Below are 17,774 nucleotides of genomic sequence, written 5' to 3' on the forward strand. Positions count from 1 at the left end.
CAGGAGTTTGAACATACTTTACTGGATTTATTTCTCACAAACCTTTTGATAAAGGCTTGTACTGTTTTATAGAGTTTTATAGATGTAAAAAACTAACATCTATACTTGTTTTTCATAAAATTTTAAATAGCAAGTATATTAATTAACTAATTAATTGGACTATAAGTATTTTTGTATACATGTAAAAATAAACACATATACTGTATATAGAATATATAAAAGTGATACATGCATTTCACCGTCTGATTTAATTCATTTGTAAATGTATATATTGTAGATATTATTATTTTTTAAATAACAATAATATTGCCTTTAATAGTGTGCCCACAGTTTATGTGAAAGTGCATTTTATATATATATCAGTAAAAAATCAGTAAAAGTGTGCTTTGGGTTTCTGCGTGAATGCAAACAGTGTTACCGTTGCATTGGCTCAAAAGCTGGTTCTAATGAAGCACATGGATGTGCTTTGTTCTGTGGTTTGGCAAACACTTGGTCCAAACATATTTTGTAGCTTATGCTTTTCTGCCACTTTCAGACGTTTTCTGACAGAATTTAAAACAGTTCTCACTTCCCATAGAGATGAAGTGACATGGCCGATTTTTTTATGTGAAAGGTCGTTTTAGAAAAGTGAGAGACTAGTGAATAATTTAATAAACGTACATCTGGAATAGTTTCTTTCCATTTATTTGTTGCCTTCACACTGAATGAACAATGCAATAATACACTTTAAATGTGCATGCTGCTAAAAGGACAATAAAGTTGTGCTGCGTAATTCTTCATGCCTTCTTGAATTCTCAGCACTGCAAATTTCACTTCATTTTACAGAAGGAATCTGATGCTTGGCCTGTGTTGTTACTGGGGTGCAGATCTTAAGGGCTTTGTTTTGGTTCATGTGAAATGACGAGGTCTGGATTTGGGGCTAGTCTTAGTTGTGAAGCCTCTAAGGACCATATAGAGGTTGAACCACTGAATAACTTCAACCATGGATCATGAGTTTGGTGCCTGATTCATGTTTCCCAGGGTCTTCACATGACAAATCAAAACAGGGTGTCTAAAATGTAATTATGGGTATTGTTTTCTTCAGACGACGTCAGCCTTTAGTCAGAACAATCTGAGAAGGGTCAGACTAACTAATTCACTGACTACACCATTAGTATTTAGATATTTGATGTTTTATATAAGTCATTGCTCATGATATTGGCAAAAAAATCATGTCAATCTTGCCAGGTGAAGCATTTTTATTTTTTTAAAAACAATCATGTATGTTGGGAAAATAGTGAACAGCTAATAACGGAAACAGACTTTGGTAGCAGTCATATTTGGTTTTTATTTAATAGAATTTTAATGCTTTAATTTCTTGTTACATAAGTGTACTGTCATAACAACTCCAGGAAACAATTTACACAATGCAGTGTACAGCATGGATTACATACAGAGAACATTCAGCTCTACTGGAGACTGAACGGGGAATTGATTTTATAAAGCATCATGTGGAGGTTCTTCCTAATATCCTAAAGCAAGTCTCTTAAATGTGATATAGTCTCTATTTCAACTAATAGTTAAAGTACAATCCCTTTTATATCAACATATCCGTAAAACACAAAATGTATCAAATATTGGCAATATTTAGGCTTATGGGTGAAGAGCTCAAAGATTTGTAAATTAGGTTGCACTGTGAGGTGAATGCAGTGGTCTGATGAAAATTACCAGTGACATTTATATGAGACTTTCAGTTTTTTGAGAATCTATTCCCGCAATGTGATGGACATAACACATACGGCATTTGTGTTTTTACACTGCAAAAAAAAAAAAAGTCTTAATTCCTAATTAGTTCTTTGTCTTCTTTTCCAAGAAAGTTTCTAAACATTCATAAAGCAAAATAAAATCACTTTCAGACAATATATTTATTTACTTACATTTTACCTACTTACAATTTACCCAATTAGTAAACTGTTTAAGCATAAATTCTCGTTTTAAGCATATATATGCAAATGATGTAAGAAACTTAATTCAACATAAATTCTCAAGCAAGGATTTTTAGATATTTTGCCTTCAAACAACACAAAAATTCTAAATAAGAAGGATTTGTATTTTTTTTATTTATTTATTTATTTATTTATTTATTTTTTTTTGCAGTGTAGGCATTTCTCAGAAACAAAATAATAGATAACATTCACCTGGATGTATTTAACCTGGATAATGACATACTATTTTGAAATCAACATTTACTTATAACTAAAGATTAACAAGGTAAAAAACGAAGGCAAAAAACTATCACATACACTTATAACACACAGAATAAAAATAGATAACAAAAACATTTAACATGAAATCAAGACTTGTTGAACACTGCTCAAAGACACCTGACAAAATCCACAGGCACTTTCTGGTGATGGACACTCTTTGAGTGTTCAAATTCAATCTTTTTGAAGTGCTACGAAAGTAAACTGTCTCTATAAAATACTGCTCTCAAAGAATAAATCTATTTGAAAAAAAAAAAAAAAATTCTGTTTATAAAAAAATAAAGAATTACTCAAGTAGAAATTAATAAAGATGGAGGGACAAGGATGGAGTTTTTTAGTATGTGAATATGTTGTAAAGAAGTTTTGTTTTCATCCGATACACTTTCTGGCTGACAAATGGATTTATGACCATTTAAGTGGACATTTTAATGTGGAGGTGTTTTATGTATGGCAACTTTGGCACATTCCAGGGAACTGATTCAAGACTCCATCCACCTGTTAACTTCAGTTATTTTAGATGCTTTCTGATTGATTGATGCATTGACATCTTGTAGATGACAAGCACATGTCGTCTGGTTTATATCTGAAACACATGGTAAAAGGCTCTCCCTCACACCTTCTATTCTCAGAACACATTACGCCAAACAATCAATTTAACATTCTATGAAAATATAGCCATATTTTCGATATAGTATACTCACATCACCACCCCCTGAGAAGCATCAATCACTCTGAATTTGATTGTATTGTCATCACAACTCTCTCTAGGTCTCTATGTCTGCCAACTTCTCTGCTCTGTGTTAAGAATCAAAGCATGGGATAAGCACAAGCCAGTTTGTTCTCAGCGCATTCCCGCAGACAGACCGTGAGATCTTATCTTGATCTCATCAGGTTCTCTCAAGTAGGCTAATATCAGGACAAACATCAGCGAAAATGCCCCACGAGTGAACGTTCAACCCATGATGTGCATTAAACACTAGCATGCGAGCAACCCCAGAAGCCAATGATATGCTTCGCTGCCTGATTTAATGGAAAACGCAGCTCCAGGGGAGATGCATGCTACTAAAGCCATATAAAAGCTGATGGAGCCGACAACCTGCCTGCCAAAAAAGCAGGAGGCAGCGATGTTCCACCAACTCATATATCAAACTTTAAGGTAATGCATGACTTCAAGTGGGAACTGAATTAGAGTCTAATAGTTTAAACCAGTCAGTAATTTGCATTGAGTACAGGAATAATGAACCTGCTGGAAAATCCAGCTAAAGCTGGTACCTTTTTTTTCACATGGTAGTCAGAAAACCACTAGGAAACAGCTACCACCTGGTCATACCAGCTAAAGGTGGTCAAGTTGGCTTTAACAAAGCTGGCAGGGCAACCAGCTAAAGACTGGCAATGTTCCAAAATACATCTACCTGCTTAAAATAGATTTTGCATGGTGTTGTTGTATTAAAATGTGATTTCCTATAGATTACTCACTGATGTACACTCTTTAAATAAAGGTTCTTTAATTGCTCCATTAAGAGCCCATTCATGGAAGCTTTCCATTGCACTAAAGGTTTTCTCAAGTGGAAAGAGGTTCTTTAGAAATGTAGAGTGTTCTAAACTCTAAAAGGTTCTTTGGGGAACCCAAAATGGTTCTTAAGTTCCATCACAAGTTCCACACACAACATATTTTGGACTCTATTTTTAAGAGTGTAGGAATATTAGTGGAGCTGAGAGTAGAAAAGTTGGACGGCGAGTCCCTGAATGGAGAGGCAGAGCTCCAGGGAAGGGAATCCGAGCAGTGCGGATCCCCGAGAGAGTGAACTGACTGCGGGGAAGAAAAACGGAAAGCTTTGGGGTAATTACGACCTGCCTGACAGGAATGTCTCACTAATGCCTCTCATGTTTATTCCAGAGCCTGACAGTGCGCGCATTAGAAATGCAATGAAAGACAGTCCATTAGATACTATGTGTGTGTGTGTGTGTGTGTGTGTGTGGATGCGCTATGGAGTATCTGTGTTAGGTCCCTTAAGTCTATTTACGAGTTCAATATCCATTGGATAGATAGAAAACAGGAAGCAAAGACTATTTTTAGTTGTTCTGTTTTTGTTGTATGTTAATTTGTTTGTTCGGTTAGACCGTTCTGATTTAATCTAAAGCTTCTATAATGATGTTAAGGTCCTTTTTATTGCCCCTTAGTCCAGGTCAGTGATGCATCCTTAGACCAGCTCTCTTTCTCTCAGCTTCCAGCTCATGACTGCTGAGATGGTTGAGTAATTCAAACCACATTATAGCATCTGAATCTGCATCAGCATGAATCATGTAACCAAGACAAAGAGTGAGAAAGAAAGAGCAAATGTGGCAACAAAAGATGAAGAAAACCTAGACAGATGACTCATCAAGAGCTACAGTAAGAATCATTGATTGTAGAGTCTAAGAAAAAAATATATCGTTTTTTTTTTTTTTTTTTTTTTTTTTTCATGTAGTCCATGTAGTTACTGGTTATTCATATGGCAATATGTAGTTAAAGATACACATTTGGAGTCTTAAGTTTTCAACTTGAAGAAACTTTATATTAGCAAAATATTATAGTTTTTGTTTAGTAAATAGTTAAGACAAATTATTAATGTGGTCGATAAGGTTTCCTCAAAAGTACTAAAAGAATCATTACAGGAATCATTAACGAACACGTGCTGCTAAGCTAAATCCAAACCAAATCCCTATCAAACCAGAATTGATGGGAGGACATGAACACGGAGACTACTTCTAGGAGTGCATGATGGCATGAAAATAGGTGCGTAGATCTTTAGTTCTGGTTTCTCTTTGCACTGTGACTCAGATTTCTGAAGAGGTAAGGCGAGAAGATCTAGGCAATGAAACCTAAACTGCAGTAACTAGAGGAAGGCAGGGAATATGATACGCTATGTGTGTGTTTTATAGAGAAAAGGTTGTGAAAGAGAGAAAAAGGAAGGCGAGCTGAGTATAGATCTGAGTCATTACATTATTAAAGGTCAGCAAATGTCACAGTCGTGAGTTGTTGCCCATAAACGCTGACCTGCGATCAGCTGCTTTGAAACGAGATGGCGACTGGCAGTTCTGCGCTAACTGCATACAACCCCTCCAAAGTTTTAACACACCCCTGAAAATGTGTATGATTCTGATTTAATAAAGGGCCTTGGTGTTCTAGACAAAATCAATTAAAACTTCAAAGATAAGGCAAAAACGAAATCCTTATTAGATCAGGAAGAAGGCTCCAGGTGGAGGAACCATGGTGCGGCTGCTAAGTTGCGCGATATCCGTGAAGCTTGTGTTAACGTCTCTTCGCTTCCTCTCATGAAGCCCGGGACATCCACAGTTTGTGTCACAAGGGCGCATTAATACATCTGAGAATCCCAGCATATGTTAAACATTCATCAGAGTTTGTGGTGGTTTTTTATGGTGAACTTTCTCCAGGGTAAAAGGCTTACGTTTATTCAGAAGTAGCTATTTTAAGCCAGTGAGTCTGATCGCTGATGTGGATCCGTTGTTGCTGTTGAAGCGGCTCATCAATGAAAAGTCCTTGCTGGGTTGAAAAATATCATAGGTCTTTGTCTCTGCGTTCCTTGCTGGATGGCCATCATGGCTCCTCCATCCTCCTCTTTCTGCTTCCTTGTTTCCTTCACTCCAACCTCTCATCCCCTCTTCATTGTTATATTGATAACATAGCATCCTCTTCCTCACTGGTTAGGCCTGAGGTGGGGGGGAGTCAGGCTGAGCCCCTCCATCCACTCTCACCACTAGAGGAATGAAGAGAAAGAAAACATTAGTGGTTCATGGTTAGATGTCAGTGACTATAATAATTTATTATTTACTAATTTAAACCATTTTCTTCTCTGTCTTTGACCATTCATTTTAGTGCATCCTGGGGTTCATTCAAAGGAGTCATTTGAAACACTTGTTCCTGAAACTAAATTATAGTTAAATAGTGCTGATTTGTATCAAATTACTTAATTGACTGCATAAAATGTCTCTATACAGGATTAATAGTGCACACCAATATTTTTTTTTTAATTACACACACACACACACACACAAAAAACTATCCAAAATATTAGGTCATATATATATAAAAGTGAACATTGAATATTACAAAATATTTTAGTATGGGGACTTCCAGTTTATTCTAACAATGTTTGACACTTTTTCTATGTGTCGACTAGTCATGGATCACACAACTTCAGTTATGAATATAGAAAAATGATTAGAAGAGTTATTATTGGTGTGTACTAAATAATCATTTACAGAGAAACATAATGCACTGCCTCATGTCATGTCAAAATAAAAAAACTGAAAACTTTTTCTCACTAAATAACATGCAGGTTCCATTTTTAGCCGATTTGAGGAGAGCAGCGAGCAGTCCCCCTGGAGCTTTGAGCATCCCGTTCCTCTCTGTCTGCCCTAACCATTTAACTGCAATCACTACTGCATTCAGCCTGAGACACAAATGCCTCATTTTCCCACTAACCCTTCAATCTGTTGTCAATTGTGGGATGCCATGGAAACAGTTCCGGAATGCTGCAAGTAGGCTTTTAGTTCTGAGGTACCGTTTTGTGTCTGGAGCAATACAGAGCTGTGCCATTTGTGTAATACAGAAAAATACTTTTTCCCGTCTTGTAAATGATATCATAGCAGTCTATGGAGACAAATGTAGTCATACCCACCCACTGGAGAAACAAATGTCTACTGTTTAAAATTAAATGTATTTTTATTTTTTACAGAGGTAAGACATGCCAAGACCACTCAATAGAAAATCTAGGATTAATTCCATATAAACTATAAACAAGCAGTATAAAAAGACAAAAATAATTACTGTAGTGCTCAGTAAAAACAAATGTAGATTTCAGGGGGGTTAAATACAACTTAACCCAAAAGCATGTCTATCAAACTGGAGATTGTTTATGATATTCTATTCACACTTTCTATCAAACCCGGAAATGCTACAGTCTTTTGTCCCATGAGGGGCGTCCTATTTTCAGTGTCCTCAGTGGGGGATGCGGTATTTTGAAATCTCATTCTCTCGGCCTACCGAGGGTAGTTCTGTCCAAGCATTACGCTCAAGAGCAACTCCGAGAGCACTGGGAAAGTGTGAGAAAATGTGCGTAGGGTAAATAGCAAACATACTTTTTCAATGTGGCTTCTTTCACAGTTAAATATAGTTCAGCAATATTATGCACACTATATGCAAATATATGCACATATACAAAAGGCAATGGACTGTTTCAGATTTTGACTCATTTTTTTAATAAGCCAAATTAAATTTAAAATAAAAACTCCCTACACAGAAAAGTCTTGAACTGTATCAAATGTAAATAGATGTAAAAAGAGAGGTGAGGCACATGTACCTTTAAAAGGATAGTTCACCTTCGTGTTCTTCCAAACCTATGTGACTGACTTTCTTTTGTATCTTCTATTTATTTGAAAAATCTTTATTGTTTCAAAGAAGAAAGTAAGTCATACAGGTTTGGAATTACATGAAGAAAAAAGCTCCAAATGTCAGTGTTAAACCTGCACTGACAGAAGGGAAAATGGGGCATTCAGATGGATGAGAATGAATCTGAAATGTGTTTATATAGAAAGGAAGAAAAGCATAGAGTGATATCAAAAAAGGTGCTTGAAATTTGCTATGGTTCATGCTGTATTGCCAGCATTCGCCCAGCTCAAATGAGGCACAGCCCGATGGGAATTGTCCCGACTCTCCCGATTAGTCGCTCAGACCTTGGCAGATGGCGTGACTGATCTTCATGTTGAGCAAAGTGTGGATCCATGCCTGAATCGAAGAGGACTGAATGCCTTAAAAAAATTAAATACCCTTTCACCTTCATCCATCTCCTCTGATATCCACTCATCCATTCGTTCATTCCCTAGAGTATAGTGAAAGCTTCGAAAAGTAAGAGCTGCTAGAGAGTGACAGAGAGGAAGGGAGAAAGAAATACTGGTATACCAGCACTAACTGCTTACGGTCTGTTGGTACCTCCTTCTGAACTAATGACACAGCACATTTACACCAGTTAATCAAGTCATTTGTCACTTCTAATAGACGGCAACAGACAACAAAGACCAGAGACTCTATAACTAAGAGTAAAATGAAGAGATATGTACAGACAGGAACTGCTGATTCTGCTGACTGCTGGCCTCTTGGGTGCTTTAACAAGTTTGCCCTATTAGCTAAAAAAAATACATCTGCACACATTTCTGGGCACACCATGTGGGTCGTCTGAATGTTTTAATGATTCCGTAGAAGCAGCAGCAAACATTTGTAGCTGATGCTTATTGGCAGCTTGTTGGTAGATCAAAAAAAAATGCCGGCACTGACGCACCAGTAGGTCTAAAGTCATCCTGTGATTTGTCATACAACAGCTCCTAATGAGCCAGTCTTACTGTCACACTGTCTGGCCAGTGCATATTTCTCTAGCCTTAAACAGATGTTCACTGACCATCTACAGTGTTTTGCACACAAAACTAGAAAGTGCTATCTAAAAATCAGCAGCTTCAATCTGATTCTATTTCTTTTCCGGCAGGTTTGACTATTTTAGACAAACCTTTTAGTAAGGCTTGTAAAAGCTTAAATGTATGGTTTTTACTTGTCATTCATTTTACTTGGCAGACCTTTAGATGGTTCTTGGGCAAAATAACATGCAACGGGCGCTTGATGCCATTAGACAAAAGTCTGGCAGTGCAAGATGAAACTGACATTGATGTTATCAGCTAAAGAGGCGGTGGTTTCTTAAAACTTCTGAAAGCTTTTAAATTTGCACATTTTAAACCCCATAGTTAATTGTATAGAAATAAAGGCACTGATACATCAATTAAAAATACTTCTAAACATCATTTAAAATGAAAATAAATGTTTATATGTACTGTATTAGGAGACAGATGCTATGAGCGCAAAACACTCTGGGCACTGTGGACTGAAGATATAGACCCTTGCCACTAATTTGTTTACAACTGGTGCCTGTGTGTTTACACCAGAAATAAATGAGGGATTGGCAGACAAACCTTAAGGAAAAATCACAGTCGTTCTGGGTGACATTGGTACATTATATGTGTGTGAATGCATGTGTGAATATGTGAGTTTAGACTGACAGAATCTGCCACTGTGATCCTGAAGGACAGACAGAGAAGAGAAAGGGAGCAAACAAATGTTGATGAGAAGATAAAGTACATAGAAATAAACTAAAGGGCAATAGTTTAATTAATTTTCATTCCATTCAGTTTTGGTTACCACTGACTTTCATTATATGAAAAAAATTAAATGTACTTGGATATATATATATAATATATTATATATATATATATATATATATATATATATTATATTTTTTTTCATTTACCATTATATTCTAGTAAATAATTACTTTATTATACAGTAATAAATAATAATAATAAAATAAACATCTTAAAAGTAGAATGGTAATGAGAACTTTGGGACTTTGGGAGGACATGCTTAAATGTGATGTCACAACGCAAACAATCTTATGATTATCTCAGTGCACATGTGACCTGTATGTGTTTTGTTGTATCCTGGGCCTCTATGTTGCTGTTGTTTCAAGGGTCTGCTTCACATTCCTGACACTCTTGTTTTTGTTTTCCTCTTTCTTTGCAAAGGTTGCATCTCCTCCCCCCAAACCCATCACTATTCACCACCCAGCTCCCATGATGCACTGCTGCACCCTCTCAAGAATGTGGTAAGTCTCATCTCCAAAATCCAAGAATTGGGTCTTAACTGAATAGTCTGATCATCTCTTTCATAAATGCCTGTGCTGATTCTTTCTTTCTTTCTCTCTTTCTCTCTTTCTCTCTTTCTCTCTTTCTTTCTTTCTTTCTTTCTTTCTTTCTTTTTCAAAGCAGACTGATGTATGTATGACAGGTTAACTTAACACCCTTGGCTCAAAGAACCATTTTCAATAAATGCAAATGAAAATGCTTCTATTTATTTATTCATTAAGAAGGTGCTTTTATCTGTAGCGATTCACTCTGGCCAGTACTTTCTCTCTTTTTCCCTCTCTCTCACACACACGCACATACACACACACAGTTATGTGGAACATTTGATATTTGACATTTTAATATTTAATAAACTGTTTTATGTACTAACCTCTCATTGTAAACAGACTATACTGATGCCAATATCATGATCTTTCATTTCTCTGTTCTGTGATATTTGCAGGCCTTAGTCACAAAGAAAAAACAGTGATTAGTTCTTCCTCAAAAGCACCAGTTAAAGGCTTAGTTCACTTCCAGAGTAAAAATGTCCTAATAATTAATTCAATCAATCCAAGATGTTCCTGACTTTCTTTCTTCAGTCGAAAAATATATTTTTGAGGAAAGATTCCAGGATTTTTCTCCATATAGTGGACTTCAATGGGGATCAACGGGCTGAAGGTCCAAACTGCAGTTTCAGTGCAGCTTCAAAGGGCTCTACAGGATCCCAGCTGAGGAATAAGGGTCTTATCTAGTGAAACGATCTGTGTTTTTAAAATAAAAATAAAAACTTATATACTTTTTAATCACAAATGCTCATTTTGCACTAGAAAGATCTAGTTTTTCGCCCTGACCTACTATTTTGAACCGAAGTACACAGACAAAGAACTAACCACACATGACCATTCCAACGAGATTACACAATGCGTGAAGTCGAGCTAGTGTAAGATGAGCATTCGGAGTTAAAAACCAGGTCAATATGCTTTTCAGGGGGCCCAGAAAGCATAGCAGCACCCCTGCTAAAAAGTATATAAATTATTATTATTAATAATGAATTATTATAATTAATTTTATTGTTATTTTTTCCAAAAAACGAATGATTGTTTCACAAGGTAAGTCCCTTATTTGGGGGATGGGACAGTGTAGTTGCCTTTGAAGCTGCATTGAAACTGCAAATAGGAGCTTCAACCCACTGAACTCCGTTGAAGTCCACTATATGGAGAAACATTTCCCTCAGAAACCTTACCTTCTTTTCGACTGAATAAAGAAAGACATAAACATCCTGGATGACGTGTAAACTGTCACAGATTTTTTTATTCTGGAAGTGAACTAATCCTTTAATTATTTTGTGTTTTAATGGTATTTTCTAAGGCTGTTGACTCAGAAAGACACCATGCAGCACATTGCTTTAGATATTGTATGCTCTTGCATTGCTGGATTTTCTTTGTCTTTCTTTCTTCTTTTCCTAGGCAAGACGAATAAAGTGTTTGGGAAATCCATTTTGCAATTTTTTTTCTTTTTCTGCTGTTCCTTTTGGATCCACTAGTGGCAAAAAAGTTACACAGCACCTTTAAATACATTTTTTTTGTGCCAAATCAATTTCATCAAGTGATATGCATACATTTAATGCTCTCCCAACCGAGACCATATGTCCCCAGTGAAGATGTTTGGCATCCTTCCCTGCACTTTGCGCCAGGTTGAATCAACATGGCCACTTTATTGTTGAGCTGTAATTCCTCCCTGTCTCGTCCCCATGGCGTCAGTCCTGTGTGAAGGAACTAGGGAACTATAACTGCCGCCGTCTCATGGTCTTTAAATATTATTGAATATTTGAATAGCTCACAAGTGATTTAGAGATTTCCCTGGAATGTATGAAAGTACTTCTTGAGTTTATTTTCAGGGTTTGTGCATTTATATCTATGCGGTTCTAGACTTCCTTTTCCTTTTAAGATCTGAATGATAAACATGTCAACTGTGTCATCCACACCCAGCCTTTCATGGAAAAGCCAAGTGTATAAGATAGTGGAATGTAAAAAAGATCTGAGAGATGGGACAGGGAAAGAGATAATAAAGATACACACAAAAGAAGTGAGAAGTATGGGAGCAATATTTGTAAAATGCACAGTATAAAGTGACACTGGCTCAATCAGAAGCTTCCGTTAGAGGACAGCGTGCTTGAAACTATAACTGTCCGTTATTTAGACTGGTGCAGAAATGCCAATAATCCTCTTTAGCCCTGTCTTTAGCTCGTGATCTTACCGATCTGCTCTGCTGCGTGCAGCTGTGTGTGGGCCTGCGCCTGCGTCTGCGTCTGCGTCTGCGCTTGCTGCTCCTGCAGACTCTGGCTGTCCACTGAGATGCCACTGTCACTGTGCAGCTTCTCTCCCTCTGGAGATGGCGTCTGGTTGGCTGTGGCTGCGCGATTATTAGCTGCCTGTTTATTCTGCTTGCAGCTGTTCCACCTGGAAGGTAACATATGCACAAGTACAGTACAATTGAAAGTAATGAATGAGAGGAAAGCATCAGCAGCTTTCATTTTCAACAACAAACACACATGCTTGCACAGTGGTGTTTTTTTAATATACCTAAATATGTCTTTATTACCATATGTCTTATACCACCACCTCTTCAGCTAATATGTCTATGTCTTTATTACTATTTTTCTCAATGTAATTTATTTTGATTTTTTAAAATAATTTCATTTCTATCTTGAATGAATTTTATGAATTTAAAATGCATAGTATAAGTGTTATACTGTATTAACTGTGGTTACAATTATTCATGAGATGCATTATATTGTGCATTACAAGGCATAATTGATGCATTAAAACTACTTTTATAATGCATTATACATAAAGGCTTCAAGGGCATTGTAAAAATTGGTTGTAAATTTCTCATTATGCTATATTATCACCAAATCTTGCATTTAATCTTTTTGTCAGCTTGTTTTCTTTAAATTATTACAGGTTTTGTATTTCTTTTTGCAACACTGAACTGAGCTTATACACCTCAAGTTTTTAATTAAAATTAAAATTTAAATGAAAAAGGATTGAACAAAAGGATTGAATCCAAGATTCAGTGATAATATAGCAAAATGACAGATTTTAAGCAATGGTTATTTTTGACCGGGAACACCAGAAGTGTAACATGGTGGGGGAAACCCCCCCCCCCCCCACAAAAAAAAAAAACTAGGAAAATTATCCAGTTTGGGGGTGCAGTTGTTCAGGACAATGTGATAACATTAACTAGCATTTTCAGGAAAAAGAATGTCCTCTCCAGGTCAAAATGACTGGAACACAGCATGAGGGTTAATCTAAAAATCCAGGATAAGTACATATTAAGACCCGGCCTGAATTATTCACCACCTATCAGTGTCCTCAATCATTTCATTCTGTTCTTACATCTTTAAGTTGTTGTTTTTTTTTCCTCTCTATTGCTCACCTCTTGAAGATTATGTAAGCCAGGAGGCCGACTACGACCGCTGCAAGGATGGGGCAGTAGATGGGAATCAGGTTCTCGTTTAGCCCTTTGCCAATGAAATGAGGGGAGCTGGGTTTGGGTGTGGTGGCGTCCCCTCCAGGGTTGGGGCTCCACAAACGGTTCGGATCAGTGACGAACAAACTGGAATCACTAGTGGAAGCAGGATAGGTAGGACTCAACGGATCTAGAAAAAGAAAGAAGGACAATCTGAATGACTGGACATAGATGCAAACTGATGCTGGAAACTTCTGCAATCTGCTGTTACATCCAAACAGAATTCAACTATTTATGTAAACTAAAATGTAAATGGAATACTGAACTGAACCTAATGAGACCGGTAGTAGAAGGTGTGAAATTGACCAATGGCTGTCTGGATGGTGTTATATGACATATAGCCCTTTTCACCCACTAAAGGCACTATTTGTCTTTTTATCTTTCTTCCTCTCTCTATTGATTTGATGCATAATTTATACAAAGGCAACCCCCCTATCAACTCTTTCCAGCTCCCAATAGAGCACAACAGTGGCCGTCCACTTTTTCAGAGGCCTTTGTGTCGGAAGTATTTTCACTATTCACTTTGTCCATAATCATTAAAACCCAAATAAACCAGCTCTGAGATTAATCACATTACAAACTTTTGGTTTAAATTGAAGTACTTAAAACTATTAATAATACATTACCTGTATATGTACTGTATAATTAATGATGGTGCAATATAATGCTATTGACTTTAAGTCATAAATTCAGTACGTTTTAATCGAAAGCTAAATAAATATCTCTATGGAGGAAATAAATAAATGGCTTTTACTTATAGAAACCCAACTGTTGAACTTAGACACACACACACAACTTTCCTTTTTTTTTTTTTTTTTTTTTTGCTGTTGAACTCTTCGCTCTTTCTAAAGAAAAGAGCCCAGAATCGAGTGGAGATTGTTATGGTTCATATATTTCATGGCTGTAAAATTGGTGGTGACAGGGTTCGATCTGGCTCAACAGGAGGTCTTCACGTTGCCATGACTGTCTAAAACATCCTCCTTCTCATTTGAGCTCTTCCAAAGCGGCCATATGCGTGACTGATTGAGCAGTGCTGAAACAGAGTACACTTTTTGCAAGAACTTTGGTTTGATTTACAAGAAGCTTAGCTAAAGGAGGAAATAAAGTTGGAGGTGCCATTTAAGAACCAGCGCTCTTGATTAAATCTTTCCCCACCAGCATTTTTTGTTGCCAGCCACCGCCAGTGATTTTGATGATTTTCACTCAAATTTGATGGCCTCCAGTATATTTTCCTGTATGAATATTTCAATATGCAATACACCAAAATCCTAGATCAGAGCCTCTACTTTAAAATAAAAAATACAAATCTGTTTTGTTCTACCTTAAAGCATTCTTTTTTTAACAGCACTTGATATTGGTAGGTTTCATAATTTTGAGCAAAAAGTGGAGAAAATCACATACTTATCAAAAACTACATCTGGATAATAATCTGTATGATTATCAAAGCATAAATCCAGTAAATCACTTCCATCAACACCTCCAAAGCTTGCACAGACATATACCAATTCCTGGATCATGTTTTTACTTCATAACATTATGCAGTTTTCATTTATATGCTGTCTATTGCTGATGATTGCATTATTTTTCATATGCATCTTTTTACATAATCGCATGATCGCGTGTTTCTCCATCCTGTTCACATGTGTTTTTGTTCGGGAGGTTTTGTACTCGTTCAGAATATGTGTAATAGCACCAACTAGTGTATAACAGTGAAAACACGAAAAGAAGTAATAACATCTTTGGCGGGGAAGAAACATCTTTCCAAAAATCTTTCAGTACACAAAACTCTATAAAAAAATGTTAAAAGAGAAGGGGATCTAGGACCTTTATACATTGTAAAGACTGCTAGTCTAACAGATTTCATCTGTATTAAAGGGGTCATAAACTGAGAAATCAATTGCCTTGATCTTTTGACATATAAGAGGTCATTATTATAAAAACATTGTGTAAGTTTCAGAACTCAAACCTTTGTTGTTAGTCTAAAAATAGTTTATACTATAGACAGTTGGCAAAATGACAGTTTGTGGAAAGTGACACTTTATGATGTAATAATGTGGATAAGCACCGCCTCCGCAGAAGAAGATCAACGTTCCGCTTATACATCACTGTCTGTTTAGCCCCGCCCACTGATTCACACATGTAGAAGGTGAATGAGAAGAGCGGCAAGTCAGAAACGATATGATACACTCTATTTGATGAACTTAATTTTTAATGAAGTTCCAGACCATGTCTAAAAGCTTGGGTGTTTGTTCACTTAATTCTACCGCAGATTAATTTACAAACAAGGCACAATTCAACTCAGAATTTTCAGAAAGATTCAAACTAAAAGATGATGCTGTATTGACTAAATTGGATCAGACAGTTATGTCTCAACACAAGTGTGAGTAACTGCTTCTATTACATGGTAATTTTTGCTTTGTCTGTTATTACAGATCATTTCATATGTACTGAGTATTTGTGCAGCTTAAACCTAAATCGCAGCAGCGTCCATCTGTGAATAATGTTGGCTGTCAATCATACACAACTATTAGCCAATCATGAATTGGGCTTCTAAATTATGTTTTTTGATGTAAAGATCTTGATGACTTTATAAGTGGACCTCAGAGAACAGTACAAAATCAAAAAACAAAGGCAGTCCATGATCCCTTTATATTCAGTATGACGTCTAACCTAGGCTAAGCTAGAAACTAGCTACTCTGTTCCACGGCTACTAGCTTATTGTTTTTGCTTTGTTTAAAGTCAATGAAGTGTCTGTAAAATATGAGTCATGTTTGAATATTAAAGTCATAATGAAAGTGACTTAGTTATGAGCTGTTTAACAATTAATTAAAGAACATTGTTTTCTAGATTGATTTGCAGTCTTATCTTTGCACACCTTTCGAACTTGTGGGCATGTGCAGCCGCCCTCTTTCTTTTCTTTATCAGTCTCTTTCACTTGCTGTCTCTCCCTCAGTAGCTGTCAGTCTTCTCAAGACCTCTCCCAGCCCGTCTCCTCCCTCTTTCTTGAAGGAAGCATTCATTTGTTTTCTGAACGAGTATGCACTAAAAGTTAAACGATTTCTGAAGTGCTCTCTCTATTTCTTTCTCTGTCTCTCTGATTGAAAACAGAGTATGTGAAATTGCGATATGTGGATGTGTTTTCAGCCTGACTGAGCTTGAAACCTGAGTGAAAACTAGGATTTGCTTTTTTGGACAGAGGCTATAAAACTCACCCAAGCCAAAGGTTAACAATTTCAAATCCTTCTCTTTTTATTTTAAACATTTTTCTTCTTAAGTGGGTGCTTTTGTGACGAGGTGCCAAGTGTGAAGTGCTTGTTAACCCTCAGCTGGGTGCCTTATTTAATGAGGAGTCTTTATTCTCCTCCTCTCCCAGTGCTGTTTTTTGGAAGGGATTTTAATGCTTATCTGGCAACCCTTTTCAAGTTTGTTATAATGGCTCTCTTTATCTAACAGAAAACACTCTCGAAAGACTGTCACACACACAGCAATCCTTATTCTCTCTTTATGTGTGTGTGTGTGTGTGTGGGAGTGTGTGATAGACAGGAGGGGGAACGATAAGAGCCTGATGGGTGTGTGTGTGTGTGTGTGAACGGATGGATGGCTAAATGAACAGAAGCTTTGCCGTTAAGTGCTCTGATTAGCTGCAGTAATTACACTAGCAGGAAGCATTAACACATGTATGCGCACACACTTATTAATCTGTCTTAAACAAGGATTTGTTATTTAAAATATGTATATAAATAGAGAAGTTCTTAAATTTGAGGCTATTTCTTTGTCTATGCATGTTTGTGTAGATTTTTTTATTTAGATTTAATTTACATTTTACATGATTTACATTTTATTTTAAGTTTGTCTTTTCAGTTTAGTTTAGGTTTGTTAGTTTTCATTTTACAATAGTTAGCTCTAGTTTTATATTATGCCAAGTAAAATTTATTTGTATTTTATTTTAGTCCCAGTTATGAGACTCTATTTTATTTTAGTTCGTTTTTTTATTTTCTTCAGGTAATTTAGTTTTTATTTTTATTTTATTTAACAAAAATGTTTACATTTTTGATTTATTTAATGAGAACAATGCTGAGTATGCATTCTGATCGCCCTATAAACATTACTACGATCTCATTCCATGTTGACATAAAATCTGTTTTTGTGCAGAAAAAATTAACATTCTAGATGGAAAAGCAAACACAACCCTCCCTCCTACACTGCTCTCCCAGAAAAGGAGACATGGGCCAATAATAATTATCTGAATTTCTTGAAATTAAAATTTCTGATTAT

General features: G+C 36.3%; 1 protein-coding gene across 1 annotated transcript in view; it reads right to left on the reverse strand.

Moving 5' to 3' along the window:
* Positions 1 to 1,315: 1,315 nt before the first annotated feature.
* The window catches only part of ngfra (nerve growth factor receptor a (TNFR superfamily, member 16)), a 35,993-nt gene continuing 19,534 nt past the window's right edge, over positions 1,316 to 17,774 (reverse strand). The window contains exons 4-6 of the mRNA XM_026207905.1: positions 13,407 to 13,629; positions 12,225 to 12,427; positions 1,316 to 6,001 (exon numbers count right to left, since the gene is read on the reverse strand). Coding sequence (XP_026063690.1) covers positions 5,949 to 6,001; positions 12,225 to 12,427; positions 13,407 to 13,629 — 479 coding nt within the window. The 3' untranslated portion in view covers positions 1,316 to 5,948. The remainder of the gene's footprint in view (positions 6,002 to 12,224; positions 12,428 to 13,406; positions 13,630 to 17,774) is intronic.

This window comes from Carassius auratus, chromosome 28 (genome assembly GCF_003368295.1).
Source record: "Carassius auratus strain Wakin chromosome 28, ASM336829v1, whole genome shotgun sequence".
NCBI lineage: Eukaryota > Metazoa > Chordata > Actinopteri > Cypriniformes > Cyprinidae > Carassius > Carassius auratus.